The sequence below is a fragment of the Macaca fascicularis genome, chromosome 12 (assembly GCF_037993035.2).
Source record: "Macaca fascicularis isolate 582-1 chromosome 12, T2T-MFA8v1.1".
Taxonomy (NCBI): Eukaryota; Metazoa; Chordata; class Mammalia; order Primates; family Cercopithecidae; genus Macaca; species Macaca fascicularis.
Genome location: NC_088386.1, coordinates 96,498,329 through 96,522,669, shown reverse-complemented (window position 1 = coordinate 96,522,669; position 24,341 = coordinate 96,498,329). Strand labels below are relative to the sequence as shown.

At 46.7% G+C, this 24,341-nt stretch overlaps 1 protein-coding gene across 1 annotated transcript in view; it reads right to left on the bottom strand.

Annotated features, from left to right (window-relative positions):
- Positions 1–24,341, bottom strand: part of AOX2 (aldehyde oxidase 2) — a 78,090-nt gene that overhangs the window by 38,090 nt on the left and 15,659 nt on the right. The window contains exons 11-23 of the mRNA XM_074008565.1: positions 22,291–22,383; positions 18,520–18,671; positions 16,495–16,588; positions 14,895–15,004; positions 12,943–13,127; positions 11,457–11,640; positions 9,296–9,388; positions 8,067–8,236; positions 6,750–6,864; positions 5,714–5,836; positions 2,479–2,575; positions 1,596–1,720; positions 723–856 (exon numbers count right to left, since the gene is read on the bottom strand). Of these exons, the coding sequence (XP_073864666.1) occupies positions 723–856; positions 1,596–1,720; positions 2,479–2,575; positions 5,714–5,836; positions 6,750–6,864; positions 8,067–8,236; positions 9,296–9,388; positions 11,457–11,640; positions 12,943–13,127; positions 14,895–15,004; positions 16,495–16,588; positions 18,520–18,671; positions 22,291–22,383 (1,675 nt within the window). The remainder of the gene's footprint in view (positions 1–722; positions 857–1,595; positions 1,721–2,478; positions 2,576–5,713; positions 5,837–6,749; positions 6,865–8,066; positions 8,237–9,295; positions 9,389–11,456; positions 11,641–12,942; positions 13,128–14,894; positions 15,005–16,494; positions 16,589–18,519; positions 18,672–22,290; positions 22,384–24,341) is intronic.

Below are 24,341 nucleotides of genomic sequence, written 5' to 3'. Positions count from 1 at the left end.
CTCATTGAGGACTGAGACGTACGTCTGAATGTTTCAGGACCTAGCTCTGAACTACAGGAGTTGTCAAATGAAGCAGGGCCTGTGAACTTTGCATGCCCTTTGGGGCTCTGACACAATAGTTAGCCACAGGAAATGAACCATTAACAGAAAAAGCAGCACCAACTAAACACAAATCTGAGGCATGAACAGCAAAGGAGTGAGCCTTCCGCTGAGGTCAGCCTGGGAGCTGTCTTTGAGGATGAGTCGTCTGTCCATTGAGCAGACTCTGAGGACGCAGCCCTTCCCAGGTGCAGGGAGGCAGAGGATGAAGAGTCTTTCTTTCCTTACCTCCCCCTGTTCTCGGTCTGAAGGCAGGAAAGAAGAGTCAGGGAGCAGCCTCCCCTAGCACACTCCACTTGGGCAGGGTGACTTGCCCCATCCCTCAACGGCTCACTTTCCCTGAAGCTCAGGAGGTGTTCAGCTAATAGTCCCACTGCTCCTTTCAATAGCATGTTAGTTATTCAAAGTCCTGTGTACATTTGACTTTTGCAATAACTCTAAAAGCGTTGGAGGGTACGTAGGATTATTTACATTTTTTTAAAGAAACAGGCAGGAGGCTGAATTTCCCAAGGACACACACTTGGTTATGACGGCGGCCCAGATGACTGTCAGCCACTGATTTGCCCTCAGCTTTGTGCATTTGATGCCATTCTGTATCAAATGGCATCCCCAACCATACTTACTTGATGGCACCCACAGCTGCAATCGCCCCGAATACAGCTGGTTTTCCTACCTTCCCTCCAAAACCTCCACCCACTCGTTTTACATGACAGGTGATCCTGTTGATGGGGATGTTTAAAGTAGAAGACACTGTTTTCTGTAAAAGTGAGATAACAAGAAGGTTTATGAGTGAAATGCCAAAGAAGCTTTTTGTGTCTTGAAACAACATCACAGCAGAATTCATTCATGTCTACCATTGATTAAAAAAAATGGAGATAATCTGAACCTGTCTGGTGGGGCTCTGTTTAGTTTGTAAACACTGTTGGTCTGCACAGAGCAGCCCTTCTAGCAGAGAAATGGTATTTTCCAGAAGGAAAACCCAGGTCAGAGCCCTGGATTCCTGTGAGAAGCTGGGTTCCTAGTCAAATGCTTAGACCTAAAGTCCCAAGGAGGTGAAAGCCGGTGAACTCCTGACAACCTACCAAGGAGATGATGTGTTTGCAGCTAAACCTAGAGCACTTTGTGACTGGGGAAATGAAAATGTACTATAAAGTGATGTGTTGACTCCAAAGGTTATCTGTGATGATTATTTTAGAGAAAAATCAAGTACAGAAATAATTTAGTGGTGTCATCTCATCACAGAGTTCATCTAAGCATGATGCAAATGAACATACTCTTGAAACCTAACGTTACTGTGACTATTTTTTTATTTACTTGAAAAGACCAAAAACAAAAACAAAAGGTTCTGAGGTCTTGGCTGCATTATTGATGTCCGATGTCTAATGCTTGGATTCCAGGTTTTTGCAGGTAAAATGGCCAGCAACTGTGAGGCTCTAGGATCGACTGCCATCATGGAATTAGGAAGGTGGAGATGTGAGCGTTATCCTGGACCTCACCTGCACGTGGGCTGGGTCCTGTGTAGACACATAAATGTCCAGTTCTTTGTCCTCTGTCTTTGGAATAACAAGCACTCTTTGCGTTTCCATGTAAAAATGTTCCTGTCCTCCAACATGGACCTCTCCTGTTAAGCATAAGCACAGAACAACTCCTAAGGTGTGTGCTGGTGGGAAGCCACCGTCTTGGAGAATTCAAAAGCCAGTAAGATGTGGACTGGCTGACCTGGATTTTTTTTTTTTTTTGAGATGGAGTCTCGCTCTGTTGCCCAAGCTGGAGTGCAGTGGTGCGATCTCGGCCCACTGCAACTTCTGCCTCCCAGGCTCAAGCGATTCTCCTGCCTCAGCCTCCCAAGTAGCTGGGATTACAGTGCCTGCCACCACGCCTGGTTAATTTTTGTATTTTTAGTAAAGATGGGGTTTCACCATGTTGGCCAGGTTGGTCTCGCACTCCTGACCTCAGGTGATCCACCTGCCTCGGCCTCCCATAGTGCTGGGATTGCAGGTGTGAGCCACCGTCACCTGCCTGGGTGGCCTGGATTTATCCTGACAAGGACCCAGGCATTTGTCCTGTAGCAATATGTTTCAGAGACTACAGTTCTGGATAACAAATTAAAAGTGCCAAGTTTGTTCCTTACTCTGCCCAAACCAAAATCTTAGAGATTTTCTTTTATGTATTCTATTGCTTCCTACCCCTCAACCCCAAAACCGCGCGTGCATGTGCACACACACACACACACACAATTTGAAAGGAAGAGGCGTAAGAGAAATTTGGCAAAGCACCAAGACTTTAGAGGCTGGACTTTCTGAGGGGAAATCATACGCTTTTGATGCCTGCTTCAGAATAGAATCAGGCAGAGTCTATTAACTATCCCCGGGAGCTTACCTTCAATAATTTGGTCGACTTTTTCAAAGGCCTCCTCAACATTTCCTTGTTCAAGTTTTTTTTCAGGGCACAGGAATGAATTGTGTTTTATGGCATCCTACATGGCAGAAAAAAAAAGCACAAAAGTCAGTCCTGCCGACTTTTCCTTCCACTGGTAGTTTTTTCTTAAAAACCAGCATGCTCTGGAAAATCACTGTCTCCCGGGGCAGATGGAAGGTGTCAAACAAGCAAGGGAGTATTAGAGCAGTAGGCTCACTGCAGAGATGAGAAGTCCGGGGAAAGGTCTTCTGGATTTGCAGAGAAAACCAGCAAGAAGGATTAGCGAAACCTTCAGAAGCAAGCTACGTTCAGAACCGAGGGCTGGGGACACTATGATGATCCCGGACGATAAATACTAATTTCTTATGTAAATGTGACTCTTCAGGGAACATGAGGTAAGTCAAATGCATGATAGGTGAGGTTCTGGAATCTGCCTGTTTTTTTTTTTCTTTTACCTCTTTCTTGAAGAAAAACACTTGTGTTAGATTACTTAGGTAGCTCAGATACAAGAACCTCTCACTCAGGAATCTGAAAAATACTGAGGCTGTCTTGAGGGGGAAGACACAAGTTAGTACACATCTCTGGGGCAGGAAAGCCCAGTATACATTGTATTAGGTTGGTGCAAAAGTAATTGCAGTTTTTGCTATAAAAGTTTGCAATTGCTTTTGCACCAATCTAATAGGAAGTTGGTTCCTTTCTTTGAGTATTTGGCATCATCTCATAAGGGCTTTTCTAGCTCTTTGTTCTATGTGTTTTTTTTTTTCCCCTGACAATTACATGAACTGACTTACAAATAAAGACTGATTCTTTAATGACCTACTGACAGCGGATCCTTGTTTAGCCTTTAGAACCTAGATATTTTTCCATACTTCTGAATGACACCTGTCTCCTGCCTTCCTAGACTGATGGCCTCGGATGCCATAGCCTTTCTTGCTGATGATCCTCCTGGGAGCAGCTAATATTGATGGAGAGCTTGCTTTGTGCTAAGCACTGTGCAATAACAGTGTATGTACATGTATCCTTAAATTCATTCTGTTATGATCTCGGTTTCCTAGATGAGGAAACTGGGCTTAGAGAGGTTAAAAGAACTTTCTCAAAGTCATATTGTAAATAAGTGATAAAGGAAGTGTTCAAGCCCAGGCTAAGTTTTTAGAAACATTTTATCTAATGATGAACACTTGATTTTTTCAAAGCAGCAGACAATGAACAATATAGCTGATTTTTTCCATTTTCTGTTATACTAAGATCTCAGAAGCTATCCTGGTACATGTGAAAGTATGTTTATTGCCATACTGTAAATGTGTCATAAGACAGTATAATTTTTTTTTTTTTTTTTTGAGATGGAGTTTTGCTCTTTCACCCAGGCTGGCATGATCTCGGCTCACAGCAACTCTGCCTCCTGGGCTCAAGCGATTCTCCTGCCTCAGCCTCCCAAGTAGCTGGGATTACAGGCATGCATCACCACACCTGGCTAATTTTTGTATTTTTAGTAGAGACGGGGTTTCACCATGTTGGCCAGGCTGATCTCGAACTCCTGACCTCAAGTGATCTGCCTGCCTCGGCCTCCCAAGGTGCTGGGATTACAGGCATGAGCCACTGTGCCCAGCCAAGACAGTATAATCTTGTTATAACATAGGCTATATTGGGTGAGTGCTAACCATGTGCCAGGTACTGTTCTAAGTGCTTTACACCCATTAACTCATTTAATTTTATGACAAACTAATGAGATATGTATTATTACTACCTCCATTTTACAGATGAGGAAACCATGGCACAGAGAGGTTAAATAACTTGCTTAAGGTCACATAGCTAGTAAGTGGTACAGCCACTATTCAAATCTGGCAGTTTGGTTCTAGGAACTGTGTTTGTAACCATGACCCTATGTTGCCTCTGATCTATAAAGTCATATAAATAAATGAATAGATGGATGAAGCACTATTGGTATTACATATGACAATTTTATGACTTGTGGAGGATTCTTTTTGCTGACTCTGGACAGTCCTAATCCGAGGGAACTCTAAATCCCTACCCATTCTGGATTCTAGAATAGTTCATGGGTGTGTCCTCTGGGTGCCATTTCCCCCTTGAGGAAAGTGGGGTTAGAAGTGAAATTTTAAAAACCCTTATTAGGATCCTCATTCAACCCAAGGAAGAGGAACGAGCCAAGAAAAATGGCCTGGATTTCTTGCAAACTTGGCAAATGGGAATTTGGAACAAAGTTGATTTGGTTTAGGAAGATCAAGAAACATTTTTTTTTAAAACACTTTAAATATTGAGCAATTTGTACTGTTTAGTTACGTTTTAAAATGTCCCAGTGGTTCACAAAAGCCTCTGGACACATTTGCTGTTCTGTCACAAGCACACAAACAAGTAAGCTTTTCTCAAGTCAATGACTCTGAAACTGTCTCTCACTGAGTCAGAACCTGCAAACCCCAGTCCACACCTGAACTGTCTGTCTTCACTCCATTATCTTCCCTGAAATACCATTTGAATATCATTATCTAGACTCAGAAACCAGAGTGAAGTTTCTGTGGAATTCCACCATGAAAGTTCCACTGCATTTGGGCTCCACCTTCAAAACATTACTGTTCCCAGTACGCATCCTCACCTTCCTCCTCAAGTCATAGAGTCTCCAATCTGTAGTGGTTATCTGGCAACCTGGAACAAAATCCACATTTCCCAGCTCCCCTTACAGTTAAGTGTGGCACGCGACCAGGTTCCAAACAAAGAGATGGAGGAAGGCATGTGCCACGTACATGCCTCCTTTTAAGGACTGGAAGTGTCCTTAAAGGGAGGGGGCACACCCTTCTTCATCACCTGATTCTCTCAGCTGTCTGGAATGTGGATGTAATGGCTAGAGTTGCCATGGCTATTGTGGACCAAATGTGCCCTCCAGGAAGCAATGCATGATGGAGTGACTAGATATGAGAAGGCTGGATCCTAAACACACAGAACGCCTTATAAGCCCTAGGCTGCCCACTTCTAGACTTTTTGAAAGTGAGAAACTTCTGTTTTTTCCATTCCTTGGAACCAAAGATAATTTCAGCTTGTACAAGTAATGTTTTCCAAAGAAAGTTGATTTTTCCAGAGCAAACCAGTGGCAAGAAAAAAAAAAAAATTAGATCCTTCATTAAGATTTTTACAAAGGTACTTTTAATTCTACAACCTTAGGGAGAGACTGGCCAGCCCTGTTTACCTTGATGGTGAAGATTACAGGTTCCAGATCTTCATAGGTGATCTCTATCTTTTCAGTTGCTCGTTTTGCCTGTACATCTGTCTCAGCAACCACAGCACAGATGATCTGGCCCACACAGGTTACCTGTGGAAAGTACACACCTGAAGCAGATACAGAATTCTGGGTAGGAATAGGCTTAGCTCAACCTTAGCAGTGATTAGTGTCTTAGATGTCCCCGCTTAGCAATAGCAGCCACATTGGAGTCACATTTGACTACATCTGCTTGGCTAAAAATTAAAAATATATATATTTTTTGAGACAGAGTCTCGTTCTGTTGCCCAGGCTGGAGTGCAGTGGTGCCATCTTGGCTCACTGCAGCCTCTGCCTCTCTATTCTCTTGCCTCATAGCTGGGATTACAGGTGTGTGCCACCACTCCCGGCTAATTTTTGTGTTTTTAGTAGAGATGGGGTTTCATCATGTTGGCCAGGCTGGTCTCAAAATCCTGGACTCAAGTGATCCATCCTCCTCAGCCTCCCAAAGTGCTGGGATTACAGGTGTGAGCCACCATGCTTGGCTAAAAAATATTTTTAAAGAAAAAATAATTTAAATAATACAGACAGTTCCACTGGCCATGTAACTCAGTGAATGTGAGGCTCAGAGTGGATGTGAGGTTGGCCGTAACTTGAATCTACCATGTCTTCTGTCCAGCTTGGTTGGCACGTGTTGCCTTCATGATATTTTAGAGTTTAAAGGTAAACAAAGTTTTTGTATAATGTGGCTGCTGTTGTGGACTGACTTGTGTCCCTAAAAATTCATATGGACTCAAGAGCATGCAGTGGCAGAGCTAGGACTTGTTGCTTTTCTGTAATACATTTCCTTTTACTATGTTATTTCCAGACTAGTAGGGCTGAATAAAGGCAGGCTACAGAGGCGCCAGAAGGCTCAGCGCTTCCACCTCCCGAAGGCAGGAAGAGCTGGGAGCTGGACAGCTGGCAGGAGGGGTACCTTGGTGACTGTCTACACAGAATCATCTAGGAGAGCATGTCCTGGACGTACCTCCTCTACAGCCAGCAGTTTGTCACCTTCAGCGCCATTGGTGCCTGGAATATCTTCAGCTGTTATCACATCAACCACTTCCGGTAGTTCAAGGGCCTTGGACACATCAATTGATCTAAACAAAGAGATATTTAAGAAGTAGACATCACTCTGGGCAGGGTGGCAGATGCCTGTAATCCTAGCACTTTGGGTGACCAAGCAGGGAGAGATTGCTTGATGCCAGGAATTTGAGACCAGCCTGGGCAACACAGCAAGACTCTGTCTCAACAAAAAATTGTTTAAAAATTAGCCAGGTGTGGTGGTGGCACATGCCAGTAGTCCCAGCTACTCAGGAGGCTGAGGTGGGAGGGTGGCTTGAGCCCAGGAGTTCAAGGCTGCAGTGAGCTATGATGGTGCCTCTGCCCTCCAATCTGGATGACAGAGCCAGACTCTCTCTAAATTAAAAAAAGAGGAAGTAGAAATCAGCAAGCTTTGAGGGCCCCAAATGTGAGGGAGGGATAGAGCATGGTTGAAAATCGGAATATATGACAACAAATCCATCTTAGTTCCTGACCAATCAGAACAGACCTGCCAAGGAGTAGGGTCCAAGAGACTCCCACTGGGCCAGGAGATAACACTTTAGCTACTGGGAGACTGGAGGTGGAGAAGGGATAGTGTGGCTATGGCAAGGGGCGTTCTTGAAGGTTGGGACAGGGGCCATTCATTCTTGGGCATGAAGTGGGTGTTTCACTACCACCTCAATACCAGCTCTCTATCAGGTTTATGCCTTTGAATCATGTCTGAGGCTGTGCAGGGAGCTGAGGTTTTGTGAGATTAGGAGGGAAATTTTTTTTTTTTTTTTTGAGACAGAGTCTCACTTTGTCACCCAGGCTGGAGCACAGTAGTTTGATCTTGGCTCACTGCAACCTCTGCCTCCCGAGCTCAAGTTATTCTTCTGTCTCAGCCTCTTAAGTAGCTGGGATTGCAGGTACGTGCCACCATGCCCAACTAATTTTTGGGTTGTTAGTAGAGACAGGGTTTTACCATGTTGGCCAGGCTAGTCTTGAACTCCTGACCTCGGGTGATCTACCTGCCTTGGCCTCTCAAAGTATTGGGATTACAGGCGTGAGCCACTGAGCCCGGCCAGTGATTTTTATTCTCTCTCTAGGGTGCTCATTTCTAGATGTTCTCCCTTCCTCCTGGAGCTGGCAACCTTTTCTTTATTCTTTCCATTTTAGGTTCTTTAGGTTCAGGAAATGGCAGGAGCATGGGCACATTCCTCTGAGGGGATCCCAGGTGTGCTTTTAAAAGACTCTTGAAAGCTCTTCGTTTACTTACATGATTTTTGCATGAGCCCTGCTACTGGTCACCAAAGCCATGAAAAGTTCTTTATCTACCACGGGAATGTCATCACAAAACATGGCTTCCCCAGTGGCATGTTTAAGAGCTGACAGGTGCATGATGGGGCGTCCAACTGGGTCTTGGAGAGGCTGGTGAGGATCCACATTCTACAGAGGAAGACAAGAGTTGCCTCAGAAGCCTTTACTTGTCAGAAGCGGCCTGGCCTATCACCAACACTCCTGAGCTAGGATTGAGAAATTGGATGGTGACCCTGGGGTGACAAACACTGGAGTGGGCCAGATGATGAGTGTGACACATCAGTGATGCCACTAGAACAGTGAATTGTCATTTCAGTTATGTGGCAATAAATGGCAAAGTAGGTGAAGGGGCACCCCAGCTTCTCCTTCTGGCATCTTCTTTTCCCTGGTGGTGCTCTCGGGGATCTCGCTGTCCTGCCTCCTCACCTTTCCAGTGATCAATCTGTCCAGTGGTACTGTCTTCACGATGATGGGGCCTAAAGTGATACAGTTGCCAAGGTGGGACACTACAATCCAAGTCAGAAGCCCAAGTATGGACTTAACTGGGGCCTCTGGCACAGGGTTTGGGGGATGGTAACGGAGTCCCCCCAGATCCCGAATAAGGTGTCCTGGCTGCCCTTTGGAGTGGCATAAAAACATCACTAGGCTGTAGGGAGGTGTAGATAGTGTTTATTCTGGAGCTCCTCTCAGGGAAGCTCTGTGTGTGTGTGTGTGTGTGTGTGTGTGTGCGTGCGCGCGCGCGCATGTGTGTGGAGGTGGGGTGGGAGAGGGGTTGTGCTATAGCAAGAATCCATAATGTCTAAACTGTCCTGCCGGAAGGGTGAGTTCAGTTACTTGCAGGGCTCTTGTTTGTTGACTGGAGATTAAACATTTGCAATCAGAACTAGGGGCTGAACCTTCCGGCTCGGCTGCTCTTCTGAGAAAATATCAAACAAATGCCCAAAGCATATCACTTTGAAGAGACTATAATGATTAGACTGTAGATTAGCTGGATGGTTCAGCCTTGAGTTCATCTAGCAGCAGCTTGGTCCTGACCTCAGGATTCCAGCGTCTCCCTGACGCAGACTAAGCAAAGAGCCATTGCGCGGGCAATGACTAGAACGTCAGACCTGAAACCAGAGCTCTGAAAGGCTTGCTCACTCAGCACGGCTCTAGTTTGCAGGTTTCAGTTAAATCAAACTCACTGACCTGGTACGTTTGGACTCCCTGGGGTATTGTGACTGGGAAATCTTCGAGAGCACTTAGGAATTGGTCTGAAACTTCAGAACGCTGACGGCTGTCCTGAAAGATGGTTCAAAACAATAAAGATAAGCTGGTTAGCTATGGTTAGACTGGGCTTTGGTTTACGTGAAACTGACTTGGCTAATGTATCCAGCATAGCATGCATAACCAGGATCCATACTACCTGCCCCGGCTTCATGTTCTATGAATGTTTCTTGTTTCCCTCCTCCCTCCAGATAATGAGGACCCTGAATGACTGATTGGAATCTGATCCTCAAGCCACCCTGAGGAGGGAGAGGCCTGCCAGAGAGCGGGGGCAGAGGCAGGAGGAGAAGCAAGGAAAATGGCTAGATAAGCCATCCCAGAATAAGCAGGCATCCATTGCACACAAAAGGACTCAAAGCCGGATTGCTTTTCTCAGGAACTCAACTCTCCCAGGAGAGCGGTAGCGGTGAGGACGCTGCTCTGGGTGTCACTGAAATTTGTCAGGTGTCTTGGTTCAGAAATTAGATGGCAGCAAGGATTATCCTGGTGAGTGTGGTTGATGAGGGTCTTCATCTGAGTCCGTGAAAATCAGATACCTTAGAACACTAGGCTATTGGGGTGAGCTGTGGTTGGGGAACAGGGAGTACAAGGGAGGATGAGAGTTGTAATCATGGTCAGGGGAGGGGTGGAGAGAGAGAGAAGGAGAGAGAGAAAGAAAGAGAGAGAGAGATAATATGTTTTGCTTTGCCTAGCCTATTCCAAAAGTTTACAATCAGAAAAATCTGGAAAGCTATTTAAACATTAGCATACGCATCAGGTTTTGGTCTTTTTTTTTTTTTTTTTTTTTTACAGGCTCTTGCTCTGTTGCCGAGGCTAGAGTGCAGTGGTACAAACACGGCTCACTGTAGGCTTGACCTCCCAGGCTCAAGAGTTCCTTCCAACTCAGCCTCCAAGTAGCTGAGTCTACAGATATGTGCCACCATGGCCAGCTAATTTTTCCATTTCTTGTAAAGATGGGGTTTCCCCAGGTTGCCCAGACGGGTCTCTAACTACTGTGCCCAAGCCTGCCTTGGCCTCCCAAAGTGCTGGGATTACAGGTGTGAGCCACCATGCCTGGGCAGTTTTGGTTGTTTTGAAAAATAAAATTTTATTTTATGTTTTAGGTTGATAATAAAATTATAGAAGAGGCAAAATGAATCTCTAGTGCCAGCAAAGTGATTAGTGGTTGCCTGGGTCAGGGGCAAGATGGTGACACAAGGGGACATAGGATACTTTTTGGGATATTGGAAAATTTGAAGTGGTAGCTACGGAGATATAAACGTTTGTCAACATGCGCTGAATTTAAATAGGTGCATTTTATGATGTGTAAATTACACGTCAATGAAGTTGATTTTAAAAGAAAAAAGCTGCACACTGGCAGCAGGGACATCACAGTGTTTCAGTGTTCAGGGCACGCAGTCAACATTTGCGGACTGCAGAGAGTCTGGCATCATGAGCCTCACGTAGCCCCTCAGGGCTGGATCCCAGGAGGAGGGCCGGCTGGGAGCTGACAAGGCCTGACTCAGCGCAGGTGACAGGTAACGGCACAGGCTGTGCACAAGACAGTTTGCCAAAGTGACAGGAAAGCTGTGAGCTTATGGGTGCAAGGAACACATAAGAGCCAGATGCTATGGGTCAAACTGTGTCTGTCCTAAATATCTGTGTTGAATTCCCAGCACTCCAGTCCCAGTTCTTCAGAATGTGGCCTTATCCAAATAAGGCAAGGCCTTTACTGCAAAGGTAATCAAGTTAAAATGAGGTACTTAAGATGGGCCCTAATCCCATATGACTGATGTCCTTGTGAGAAGGGGAAATTTGGACACAGAGGTACCCACAGGAGAACTTCATGTGAAGACAGAGATCAGGGTAATGCTTCTAGAAGCCAAGGAGTGCCCAAGATTGCCAGCAAACCAGGAGGAGCTAGAGGAGAGGCAGGGGCAGAGTCCCCTGCACAGCCCTCAGAGGGAGCCAGGCCTGCTGACGCCTTGGTTGAGGACTTCCAGCCTCCAGAACTGTGAGGGAACATGTTTCTGTTGCTCAGGCCAGGCAGGCTGTGCTACTTTGTTTCAGCAGCCCCAGCCAGCGAATACACCAGAGCACCCACAGCCACAGAGAACAGCTTCACCAGCTTCTTCAGTTCCTGCAGAACCTCTAGGTAGAATTTGAAGAGGAAGCTGACGACTAGGGTCCTCTTGAATTCCACCCGGCCACCTGTGGCTGAGCCTGGGAGCGAGACTTCATCCAGAAGCAGCCTGCAAGCCTCATCCAGCATCAACTCATTCCAGCGCCTGGGAGGGTCGGAGGCAGGAGGGAATTGGTTAGAGGGCAGTTTCTAGCATGGCGTGATGTGGGATAGTGACCTTTTAGAGACCCCAGAGTTACCTCTGGAAACTCAGAAATCACCTAATCAAGCTGCTTAGGGAAACCAAGGCCTGGGGAGGCTACATCGAGTGGCCCAAGGGTCATGGCAGGGTGAGAATGGGACCTCTTCCATTGCAACTTGAACACGAGCACGTTCCAGAGCCAGACATGCTAGAACCAAGTATTAAATAAGCAGAGCAGGCTGGGCATGAAGGCTCATGCCTGGAATCCCAGCACTTTGGGAGGCCGAGGCGGCTGGATTGTTTGAGCCCAGTAGTTTGGGACCAGACTGGGCAACATGGTGAAACCCCATCTCTACTAAAAACACAAAAATTAGCTGGGTGTGGTGGTGCACACCTGTAATTCCAGCTACTCGGGAGGCTGAGCATGAAAATCACTTGAATCCAGGAGGCGAAGGTTGCAGTGAAGCTGAGATTGCACGACTGCACTCTAGCCTGGGTGCCAGAGTGAGACTTCATCTCAAAAACAACAACAAAACAGACCACTAGGGCCAATTCCATTGTGAACTGAACAGGACTCAGACTTGGAGACTGACTTCGCTGAGGAAGAAAGTGCGTGTAATGGTGGGAGCCTTAGGTGCTGCTTGGATGTTGCCCAGTGTGGGTTTGCTAGACTTTTTTTTTTTGAAACACAGTCTTGCTCTGTCACCTAGGTTGGAGTGTAGTGGCATGATTGCTACTCACTGCAGCCTCAACCTCCAGGGCTCAAGTGATCCTCTTGTCTCAGCCTTCTGAGGAGTTGGGACTACAGGTGCATGCCACCATGCCCAGCTAATTAAAAAAAAAATACATATATATATAGTAGAGATGGGATCTCGTTTTCTTGCCCTGGCTGTTTTGAACTCCTAAGCTCAAGCAATCCTCCTGCCTTGCCCTCCCACATTGCTGGGATTATAGGCATGATCCATGGCACCAGGACGGCTAGGCTGTTGATCTGTATGAGAATGAGCGCAGATGGGAAAAAATTACCTGCTGGCTGAATTCAGGCCAGGTCATTTTTGTTGTATACCTCATCCAAAGAGTGGCATCCAATTAATCAAAGTCAAATAAGGTTTAATTCATTCAGTAAAATGACAGAAAGAACAAGCAGTGATTTTCATGGAAGAGTTTCCATCTTCCCAGGGCTGTACTGATGCTTGCCAGAGACAGATCTCTACTTGTTTTATTTAACAGCAAGCTTCCCCCTCAGGGTGCGGGCTCTTGGCTTACCTCCCAAGGAGCTGCTGGCAGGATCTGTGTGCACTGATGGTGGCAGCCCCCACCCCTCCATAGGCGATGCTCAGGTCCTCAATGCTGTCTGTGCCTTCTTTGAGAAGGACTCGCATGCCGGCATTCACGTGGGGCAAGGCGTTCTGCTGGCACTGAGCCTGTCGGAAGGCGGACACAAATTCCCACTGTGGAGACAAAAACCATTTGGGGTTATCTGATATGTGAAAACTAAGAACGTGGTTTATGCGTCTTGTTGCCACTAATTAATCACTTAGACACAATCTAACAAGACACCAAAGACAGTTGGCACAATTAGAGGACACCTTGGCTGCCTTCTCGTTCAAAGTTAGAACAGCGTTCTCCCCAAGTCCCATTCTCAAGGCCTTGGACACCCTCAAGGAACAGGGATTACCGCGCACTCTCCCTCAGAGGCCAGGATGCCTCTGCACGGGATGCTGTGGGAACTTACTCCTGGACACCCATCCATGTGCTGGCATTGTGAGGGGCCATTCCCTCCAGTTTTCAGATGCCTTTTCCCCATGAGGGTGGAGGAGCCCTCCGAATGCAGGGGCTTTTAAAGGTGATTTGCTAAAAGTACAAAGGAGACCCACCACATTGCTTGGCTTGTAGAAATGTTCACTTTTCCACTTGGAAAGCACAAAAGGGAGCCGAGCAAAGCTTTCCAACAGTGGCTAGGGAATCTTGTGTCAGGAGGAAGAGTCAAGAGGTGATGGCTGCCCCAGCTGACCCCTTGGCGCCATGACCTTTGGTGAGCTGAGGTGGGGTCCACGAAGATGGCCTGTGCCCCTTTGTGCATTTCCATCTGTGCTGCCACCAAGGGTGCACATGTTTGAGTGGGCTTATTTTTCCGTCTGCTGCCTTTTCATGAATTTAAATGGGAACACGTTTTGAAGTTTCCATTCCAAAGGAAAAACTAATGCAGATCACACATGGCTGAAAGCATAACTTATGACTCCCTCCATAACCAGGCTGCCCCCCAGCTTTTGGAGCTACTAATTAATCACACAGACACAATCTAACAAGACACCTGGCACAGTCAGAGCTGTGCTGGTTGGAATGTAGGCATGGTTGTTGGAGGCAGGGGTGCCCCAAAGGAGCCCCCCACTGTTGATCTCTGCCTGGTCGCTCCCTGCTGCTGGGCCGGCGAGCTGATCTATTGCCCTGGCTGGAGCTGGGCTGTGCTCTAGGTAGAGATGGTTCTGGCTGAGCTGGGAAAACAGAGACCTTCAGCCAATGGTAACGACCAATGCTCCTGTAGAAGAACACTACTGCTACTGTAGCAGAAGGCCCCAGATGGGGAGTGGGCCATCCTCATCATCCTGGTGCCCCAGAGTCTTGGCTGCTCCTCTCCGGGACTTCGGGGGCTGAGCTAGGGTGTGTGTGGGTGTGTGTTGCATTGCCTCTCTCTGGGAAGACTATCCTCTTGGTTTCAGGTACAGCTTTGGCAGAGGCACAGGGAGCAGGCAGTGAGGACAGAAGGTCAACTCCATAGCTGGCTGGGTGGCCACATCAGCCGCAGGGATTCTGAGTTAGCAAACATCTAGAGGCCCTCCTGCGCCCATGAACTATTGGCTAGAGTGGGGTGTGGGACAGCGAGCCCTAGCCCCCATCTCGCTGTGGGTCAGTTAGAGACGCTCCATTCCACAGCCCGAGAGCTTGAACTCGTGGCCATGAGGGGCGTGGTGGTGTGACCACAGGCCCTCAGCAGGCTCCGCCCTGCAGCTACAGCAACAGCCCCACATCCACACCCGGAGCTGCCTGCTCTTGGCTGTCGGAGGGCCTTGGTGCTGGCCCAATCCGCAGTTGGACAGGAAACAGGTTTGCAGGGCAGAGTTATTTTCTTTCCATCTGTTTTTAGATTTCTAAAGATGACTGGACTCAGTTATGAAAAAGGAAAAACCACCCTCAAAAGCAACCAGCGGAATTCTGACCTTTTGAGAGTGCGGGATATGCACAGATTCCAAAATTTCCTCCGGCTTAAGGTCTGCACTTGCCAACCCAGCAAGAAAATGTTCATTTAGAGGAATCTGCCGCGTACCTTCTGTGGAAGAGAATGATGTTTCTGCACAGTCACAACAAGGAGAGCAAGATTATTCTATTCTTTTAAATGTCAGCAGTGGAGAAGGAAAGGCCAGCTTCCTCTACAGAGAGCAAGGCTGAGGTCTGAGTCCACGGCAAAGTCACAGGGTCCCATCATGGGGTCCCAGTGGTGGCACCGTCGTGACATTACTATTCTCTCATCAGCATATGTGCTATGTGAACTGGGGTCTCTTCTGCCTGGAAGGCTCACTGGGCCTGTGGTTAACTACACAGAACCTGTTCAGAGCTTATGGTCACTTACGAACCCTTGTTAAGGCAACATCTTGAAGCCAACACACAGTTTGTTTTCACTTTTAACTATTCAATTCAGTTCAAGCCGCTGACTTTGCCTTTTGTTCTTCCTGCTGTTGTCAGCTCTTGAGACAGACACGTACACATTTAAAAATGAAGTGAAAAGTTCTGAAACCTCCTTCTAGCCCAGTTACCCCCTCTTGGTGACCACAGCTGTGCCCTCTGGCCCACAGGAGTGCAGTGAGGAGGTCAAACCATGGCCTGGGGACTGTGACATGCGTTTGATCCCTGGCACAGTGAGCACTGTGCTGGCTGGAATGGAGGTATGCTCGTTAGGAGGCAGGGTGCCCCAAAGGAGGCTCCCGCGGTTGATCTCTGCCTGGCCCCTCCCTGCTGCTGGGCCAGTGAGCTGATCTACCGCCTTCGCTGGAGCTGGGGCTGTGCTCCGGGTGGAGATGACTCTAGCTGAGCTGGGAAAGCAGACCTTCAGCCAATGGTAACGACCAACACCTCAGCACAGCCTGGCATGTAGTTGCATCCAGTCAAATGGGTATTAGTATCTGGCGGGGGAGAGGGGGGCAGCTGGGGGCAGTGTGAGTGTGCTGGGCGCTTGGGGAGATGAAAGGGAGGTTTAGTCGGCAGCCACCCCAAGGGAACATTCCTCTCAGCTAGCAATTAAAATCCATCACTGCCTACCCCTTCCCAGGGGCCCACCATGACCTGTGTGGATGTCCACTGTGTGTCCTCACCAGCCTTGTAGCTTCTTACACAGCAACTGCGGGGCGGGGAGACAACTTTGAGGGCACTGTGTGGGGGCCTCGGACTGTGTGTGGGCGGAGGGAGCCCATGATGAGGACGGGGTAGCAGGGAGCAGTCCCTTGGCCCATAGGGAGGATGCACACTGCAACCTCACCCTCAGCTTAGCCTCTGCACGTCACCTCTGGTGTTTGCTGATCAAGCAAGATACATGGGTGAACATGTGAGCTACCTGAGTGTGTGGTCCCAGGTTGTGTGTGTGTGGTGTCAGAAGGAAACACCAGCTGCCTTTTGGATCAGTGCACCTTCCCTCATGAGTTGGGCACCCCATGGTGAATTGAGAACCAGAGACTCGGGCTCTGACTTAAAGCAATTCCTTAAAAGAATAAATAAAAAAGACAAAAGATCTCCGGGTGCTGTTCAGAGCATTCGGAGGCAGCTTACCTGCTGAAATCAGATTGAGGGTAGCATTGCTCACAGCAAGAACTGGATTCAGGTCCGAACAGCAATGCCGGCTTATCACATGGCCCCCTAAGGACTAAGGAGAGAGTTACAGCTCAGCCATTCTATCTCTCAGCTTCTCTACCCAGAAGGCACCTGCCAATGGTCTTCTTAGTGGCTATGAAAGGGTCAAGAGGAATCTGTCAGTTCAATCTTTCTCTCTTTTGCAGAGGGCGTGGGTTCAGCTTGTCAGGGAGGGCCCCTCCCACTGGCTTCTTTGGATGGGAAGAGGACTCAAGGGTGCCTAGCACTTACCTAACACCGGTGTGTTCCACGCGCTGTCTAACCCCTGACACACAGCCCAGTGAGGTGGGTGTCGTTATCTCTATTTTACAGATGAAGACACTGAAGCACAGACAAATTATGAAACTTGACCAATGTGCCCAGCTAGGAAGGAGCAGGCCTGGGATTCAGATTCAAGCAGGGAGGCTCAGTGGCCTATTCTGAGCCACCCCACTCAGCCCTGGCCACAGTGAAGATGGCCACGGTGTTGGCCACAGAGGTGCCATCTTGCCTTGGTGCACAGCCTCATCTCTCGTGGGCTTCTGAAATGGCCAGACTTCACATGGGCTGTGTCAGTGTTCTGAGGCATCCACACAGTTGGACAGAGAATTGCCCTTTCACTTTTTTTTGGGAGCCCTCACTCAGATCTGATGGAGCCTGTAGCATTTCAGAACTTGGGAGGGAAATGACTGGCCATTGAACTCAAGATTCTCCTCCCAGCATAGAGAAGGAATCTATGGTGACCTCCCGGTTGCAGTGGTCTGGGCTGGAACACAGGTGAGGACAGGAAATCCCCATTCCTTTATGAGCAGCTCCATTTTACTTTTTTTTTTTTTTTTTTCTCCTGAGCTGAAATCTGGCTCCCTGGACCCTCATCTGTCGGTTTATTCTACTCTCTGCTCATATTAATAACACATCGGACCTCAGGAGTCTAGACATAGTCCAAGGCAGCTCTCATGTTCCCTTTGCCTGTTCTCCCACTCCTAGTCCTCTTTTTAGGGTGGTTTCCAACCCCTCATTCTCCCGCCACCTTCTCCTCACCAGTGTACCTCGTCAGAGTTCCTGACTTGGGAGAGAACATTTTGGAATCACTTGAGAGCTGTTTTAAAGGAATCATGCCCTCCCTGATTTTCCATATCCCAAAGATTTCTGCTATACAATTGAGGGTATGCAGGGGAAGGAGCATATGTGTTTCGAAAACCTAACTGTGTCTCTTTTCCTTTCTTTTGAGGTCAAAATCAACCAGATCTTCAAGTATGCCTCCCAGATCTGACCATCTTTCTCCAGCTGTGGTTTGAACAGTCCAGAGTAGAGAAGGCTACCCTCCTTGTTTTAGATACTCTACTTTTGTTAATGCAGCCTAAGACGAAACTAAGTTCATGGACAAGCTTATCATGAAACTAGCAAAACCATAACATCCTTTTCTCACCTGTGATTAGTGGATGCTTAGCCACTCTTTTGAGCTTGACTTATAGTTCTTCTTCTTCTTCTTTTTTTTTTTTTTAGATAAAGTCTTGCTCTGTTGCCCAGATTGGAGTGCAGTGCCATGATCTCCGCTCACTGCAACCTCTACCTCCTGGGTTCAAGCAATCCTCCCACCTCAGCATCTTGAGTAGCAGGAATTACATTCGTGCACCACCATGCCCAGCTATTTTTTGTATTTTTAGTAGAGACAGGTTTCACCATGTTGGCCAGGCTGGTCTCAAACTCCTGACTTCAAGAGATCCACCTGCCTTGGTCTCCCAAAGTGCTGGGATTAGAGGCGTGAGCAACTGCTCCCGGCCTATAGCTTTTTCTTAAATATATTTATTAAATATGTTTATTAATTTTAAACATTTACTGCCTCTGTTGCTTCAATCTGCTGAGACCTTTTTGCATACTGATTCTGCCAATGCATATCCCAACATTTCAGTGAGGTTCAGAAATAGGTGCGGTGTGCCCAGTGATTGAAACCAGGGAACATACTGCCATATTCCGGATCTGCTGGCCTGCCAGACTCCTCAGGTGCTTCAGGAGGGCTCGGTACGTCTGTGTTTTCTCCTCTGGGAGCTCAGCTATCCTCTCAGCCAAGATGTCCTGCGTCTGGGCCAGGCTGCAGCCAGCGCCTATTGTCAGTCCTGGAAGGCAACTTGTTTTTACTAGTGACATAAGAGGAGCAGCCGAATTATAATCATGGCACCAGGACCTCAGTGTTTGGCCAGTGCAGTGAGTATCCACATTGGCTCACAGAGAATCGCTGGGAACTCAAAAACAGCACAGATGCCCCACTCCCAGATTAATTCAATTAGAATCTCTGCTTTTGTTTTTTTTTATTTTTTTATTTTTTTTTTGAGACAGAGTCTCACTCTATTGCCCAGGCTGGAGTGCAGTGGTGCAATCTTGGCTCACTGCAACCTTTACCTCCCAGGTTCAAGTGATTCTCATACCTCAGCCTCCCAAGTAGCTGGGATTACAGGCACCTGTCATGGCCCCGGCTAATTTTTTTTTTTTTTTTTTTTTTAGACAAGAGTTTTGCTCTTGTTGCCCAGGCTGGAGTGCAATGGCGTGATCTTGGCTGACCGCAACCTCCACCTCCCAGGTTCAAGCGATTTTCCTGCCTCAGCCTCCTGAGTAGCTGGGATTACAGGCATGTACCACCATGTCCGGCTAATTTTGTATTTTTAGTCGAGACAGGATTTCTCCATATTGGTCAGGCTGGTCTCGAACTCCCGACCTCAGGTGAGCCCCCTGCCTTGGCCTCCCAAAGTGCTGGGATTACAAGTGTGAGCCACTTTGCCTGGTATGTTTTTGTATTTTTAACAGAGACGGTGTTTCACCATGTTGGCCAGGCTGGTCTTGAACTCCTGACCTAAAGTGATCTTCCCGCCTTGGCCTCCCAAAGTGCTGAGATTACAGGCGTGAGCCACTGTGCCCAGCCTGGATCCCTGCAGCTTTTTAAAAGGTTTCAAGGTGTTTTTACACAGCCAGAGTGAGATCCCTTGGGCTGGTCCACACTCTTCTTTTGATACACACAAGGAAATAGAGGCTAGAGAGAAGGAATGACAGCAAAAACTTGCAGGTGGCAAACCTTACTAGAATCTTCAATGATCTCCTCCTGACTGATTGTGGTGAAGCTATGTAAAGTTGCTTTGTGATTAAGGGAGATAAATCGGATAGCATTAAAATAAGGCAAAGGTCATTCAATTCCCCAGGTCATTGTCTAAAATCTATAATGCTTTGATTTCAGGTTTTGCACCCGATACTCAAAATCTTCAACAATCAGTTTTGTGAGGGTCACTGGTCAATTGGCTCATGCAAGGAGCTGCCCCAGCCATTTATGTTGAGCATTACTGGGCATGAGGAAGGGGGCTCCCTCATCTCTATTACTTCCCTGGAAGGGTCCAGGGAAGTAATGGAAGGATCCAGGGAAGTAATGGGAGAGTATCTAGCAGGGTTGAAGTAATGTTATTTGCTAACTGGCAAGGAAATAATTCAAAATTTCAACACCCTTTGGAGCCATAAGTTGTGAGGATTGGCAGGATATTAGCATAAGCTTCAGGGTTTTTCTTCAGTAAGGATGAAAGGGTTCAAATCAGTCTTCAAAAGAGAAGTAGTCACCCAAACCCCCAGGAGATGAGTTAGGCAGCCTTTAAAAATTAACCCTTCACACCCTGGGGTTTGCAGAATGAAACGCTAATGTAGAGTGATTTGACATTACTAGCTAGGCTGGTTCTAATTGCAGTTAGTCTGTTTTTATCAGTTTGGGCTGTGATTTATCTCTTGTTGACTAAGCTTTGAGAATATTTCACCCTCCTACATAGCTGTATTTTATCAATATTAAGAATGTACTTGGCATGACACCTCCCCCACCTTGCCAGCATACTCATGCAACACCCCGCTGCCTCAGTAATCTCAGCTAATTTAGTTGATGAGGGAACCATGAGCTGCTCCTTGTTATCCTTATGCTAAACAAATCTAAACTATCCCTCCCCGCTGGAATGTCTCAGCCTGGAGTTCTCACCCTGTTCTTGTTTTAGCGTCTCCTAAAGTGCACTCTGTAACAGGGGATCTAATTTCATCCCATACCCATCAGTGATGGTCTGTTGCTTCCTTATCACAGGTTTCACTGGAGCCTGTTCTTTAACTTCTGGAACATCCTGGCCTGCCTTCTCTTTGCAGGAGTGCTAGGAAAACCAAGCTTTTTTTTTCTTGGTCATACAATTCCTTCTCCCTCAGGAGAAGACCCAGAGCCTCATTAGTAGGGGAGAAACCAGAAACAAAAAGACATAATTATTATTAAGGTCAGAAGCATCACATCGACTAGCATCACCACCTCTTATTTGACATAGATGGAAAAGGGCAGCTCAACCCCAGTGGGGACTGAAGTGTCCCTGTCTGCTCTGTTGCCTGAATTCTCATAAGAGTTCAAACACAGTTTGAAGCCAAATAATTCCACTTCCATTGCACACATCACCACCTCACCTTGTGCTAGGCACAACACACCTTCTGCCAGGCTATACTGAGAACATTCTGCTTACTGTGGTTCTATTCATATTTTATTCCATCTCTGGTCACAAAATCTATCTTTCTTCCAATGCAAGTGAAAAGAGCTTTAACTTTGATTCTCAGAAAGGGCATTTCAGTGGAACTCCGTGCTTTTCAGGGTTCATGGGTCTATGGGATGAACATGCAATGACTTTCTGGATACTAACGATTTTGAGAAATCAAATGTATACTGAGCCAAACATGTAAGTGATATGGTTGAGAATGCAAACTTTAAACAAATGTTTAAGTTAAAATTACAGCTGTGCAACAATGTATTTCCTGGGTGTGCTGGTGGGGAACACATCTGACTCCAGTGCACCCCACCCCAGCTAGTGTCTTTCACTCATCTGGGACTTAGGAAAAGTTCGAGAATCATGGAAACTTTCCTGCAAGCCACTAGAGGGTACTCATGTTTTAATTTTAAGAGCCCTAAAGGAAGGTGCATTGTTTGTTTTAGCTCTGCTTTGGCTGCAGAGACCAAACTGAGCAGTCAACTCACACAGCTAATTGGACAGGCTCTGTGGTGGACCTGAGGGGTGTAATGGCAGTAACAAAAAGAGTGCTGGCCAGGCATGGTGGCTCACGCCTGTAATCCCAGCACTTTGGGAGGTTGAGGTAGGAGGATCTCCTGAGATCAGGAGTCCGAGACCAGCCTGGCCAACATGGTGAAACCCCATGTCTACTAAAGATACAAAAATTAGCTGGGCGTGGTGGCAGGTGCCTGTAATCCCAGCTGCTCAGAAGGTTGAGATAGGAGAGTTGCGTGAACCCGGGAGGTGGAGGTTGCAGTGAGTCGAGATGGCGCCACTGCACCCCAACCTGGGCAAAAACAAAAAACAAGAAACAAAACAAAACAAAAGAGTGCTGAATTGGGAGTGTCCGTCATCCAACTGATGGACAGCATCTGCCCTCTCTTGCTATCGTCCCATCAAAGTCTCATTGCAAATTTATTGTCTGGGGCATCATGGCATTTTATAGGCAGGTAACTGCAAGGTCCTAAATGATATTATTTGGATACTCCTATTCCCCAGAAAGATTTTGACAGTAAAGTTTCATGGTGGGGATGTATTTAAATTCATTCCAGTTATTCTTCATTTTTTAAATATGCAGAAGAAGACAAACAGATGAGGAGGTTCTGAGTTATTTGGCGAGTGTTAGTTTAGTGCAGGGTATCACCTCATTGACATCCTACTAAAAACACCAGGAACTCACCATCACTTGTTTTTGTCACCATACTCAGCTCAGAGATCCTTGCAGGAGAGAGGAGAACTGGATGAAATTGTCTTTGAGATTTCATTGCAGGTCCTGAAGCATAGACATAGTTAGGAAAGGGACAGTTATTTTAGAGACAATTAGGAAAAAGAAAATGCTTTTTTTGGGGGGCATTAACATTTTCTTTTTTTTAAAGTGGAGATGGGTTTTTGTCATGCTGGCCAGGCTGGTCTCAAACTCCTGACCTCAGGTGATCTGCCCACCTCGGCCTCCCAAAGTGTTGGGATTACAGGCATTAGCCACTGCTCCAGGCCTTGAAATTTTCTTATAAGAGATTCAGATACATTAGAGATTGACAGGAAATGTGTACAGATGTGAAAGCAGTGGTTATATACTCCTGCCAAATAAATTTATGCATGTATGTATCTATTTATGCACTCACTATGTCCATATAAAATAGGATAAGATGCTTTTTTTTTTTTTTTTTCCTGAGACGGAGGCTTGCTCTGTCACCCAGGCTGGAGTGTAATGGTGTGATCTCAGCTCACTGAAACCTCTGCCTCCCAGGCTCAAGCGATTCTCCTGCCTCAGCCTCCCAAGTATCTGGGATCACAGGCATGAGCCACCGCACCCGGATAATTTTGTATTTTTAGTAGAGATGAGGTTTCTCCATGTTGGTCAGGCTGGTCTCGAACTCCTGACCTCGGGTGATCTACCCGTCTTGGTCTCCCAAAGTGCTGGGATTATAGGCATGAACCACCGCACCTGGCCAAGATGCTTTTAAAAACACCCCTGCACATAGTTACCAGGAGACATATAAAAGAATATTTGTAATGCCAAAACGAACTGTTCTCCAGCAATATAATGGATGTCAAATTGTTCCACGTTCATATGATGGAATACAGCACAGCTACGTGCAACAATATGGATGCATCTCAGGTCAAGTATGTTGAACAAAAAGCAAATTGCAGAAGAATAATACCCTGGGATTCTTCTTATTATTGGGAGTGGGAGACCTTGTAACCTGACTTCCGACCAGAGGTCAGGACTCTCCCTCCAGTCCATTTATGTGAAGTTCAAAAATATGCAAAGCTAAACAACATATTGTTTAAGGATTCAAATATATGTGGTAAAACTATAAAAATAAGGAAGAGAATGACCAACACAATATTCAGGCTAATGAGTACCTTCAAGGAGGAAGGGAAGGAAAGGGGATGTGGCTTGAGAGGGCCCACAGGGGTCTTCAAAGTTCTTGGTAAAATTTGTGTTCTTAAAGTAGATGTGGGTGGTAACTGAGTGTGCACTGTATTGTTAATATCCCTATAAATATTTTATAAAATTCTACTATATTCATTCAGTATTTAACAAAAACAAAAAAGAATAAGACAAAGTAAATGATAAAAAACCCTCTAGGCCAGGCGTGGTGGCTCACGCTTGCAATCCCAGCACTTTGGGAGGCGAGGCTGGTGGATCACCTGAGGTCAGAAGTTTGCGACCAGCCTGGCCAACATGATGAAACCCTGTCTCTACTAAAAATGCAAAAAAGGCTGGCGCGGTGGCTCACACTTGTAATCCCAGCACTTTGGGAGGCCAAAGTGGGCAGATCATGAGGTCAAGAGATCGAGACCATACTGGCCAACATGGTGAAACCCCGTCTCTACTAAAAACACAAAAATTAGCTGGGTGTGGTGGCAGGCACCTGTAGTCCCAGCTACTTGGGAGGCTGAGGCAGGAGATTTGCTTGAACTCGGGAGGTGGAGGTTGCAGTGAGCCAAGGTTGCGCTATTGCACTCCAGCCTAGGTGACAAGAGCGAAACTCCATCTCAAAAGAAAAAAAAAACAAAAAGCAAACAAACAAAAAACCCCCACAAAATACCCTCTAAAACATTCCTCCCACACCTCTGGGGTCCAGGGTATATGCACATCCAACTTTGGAGAGCACTGGCTTTATTATAAAGGATGAAGTTTTCATCCCTAAAAAGTAGTTTCTGTAGACTGAGAACAGAGTAAGGGACAGAAAGTTCAGCCCAGCATTAAGGGTGGAACGAAAA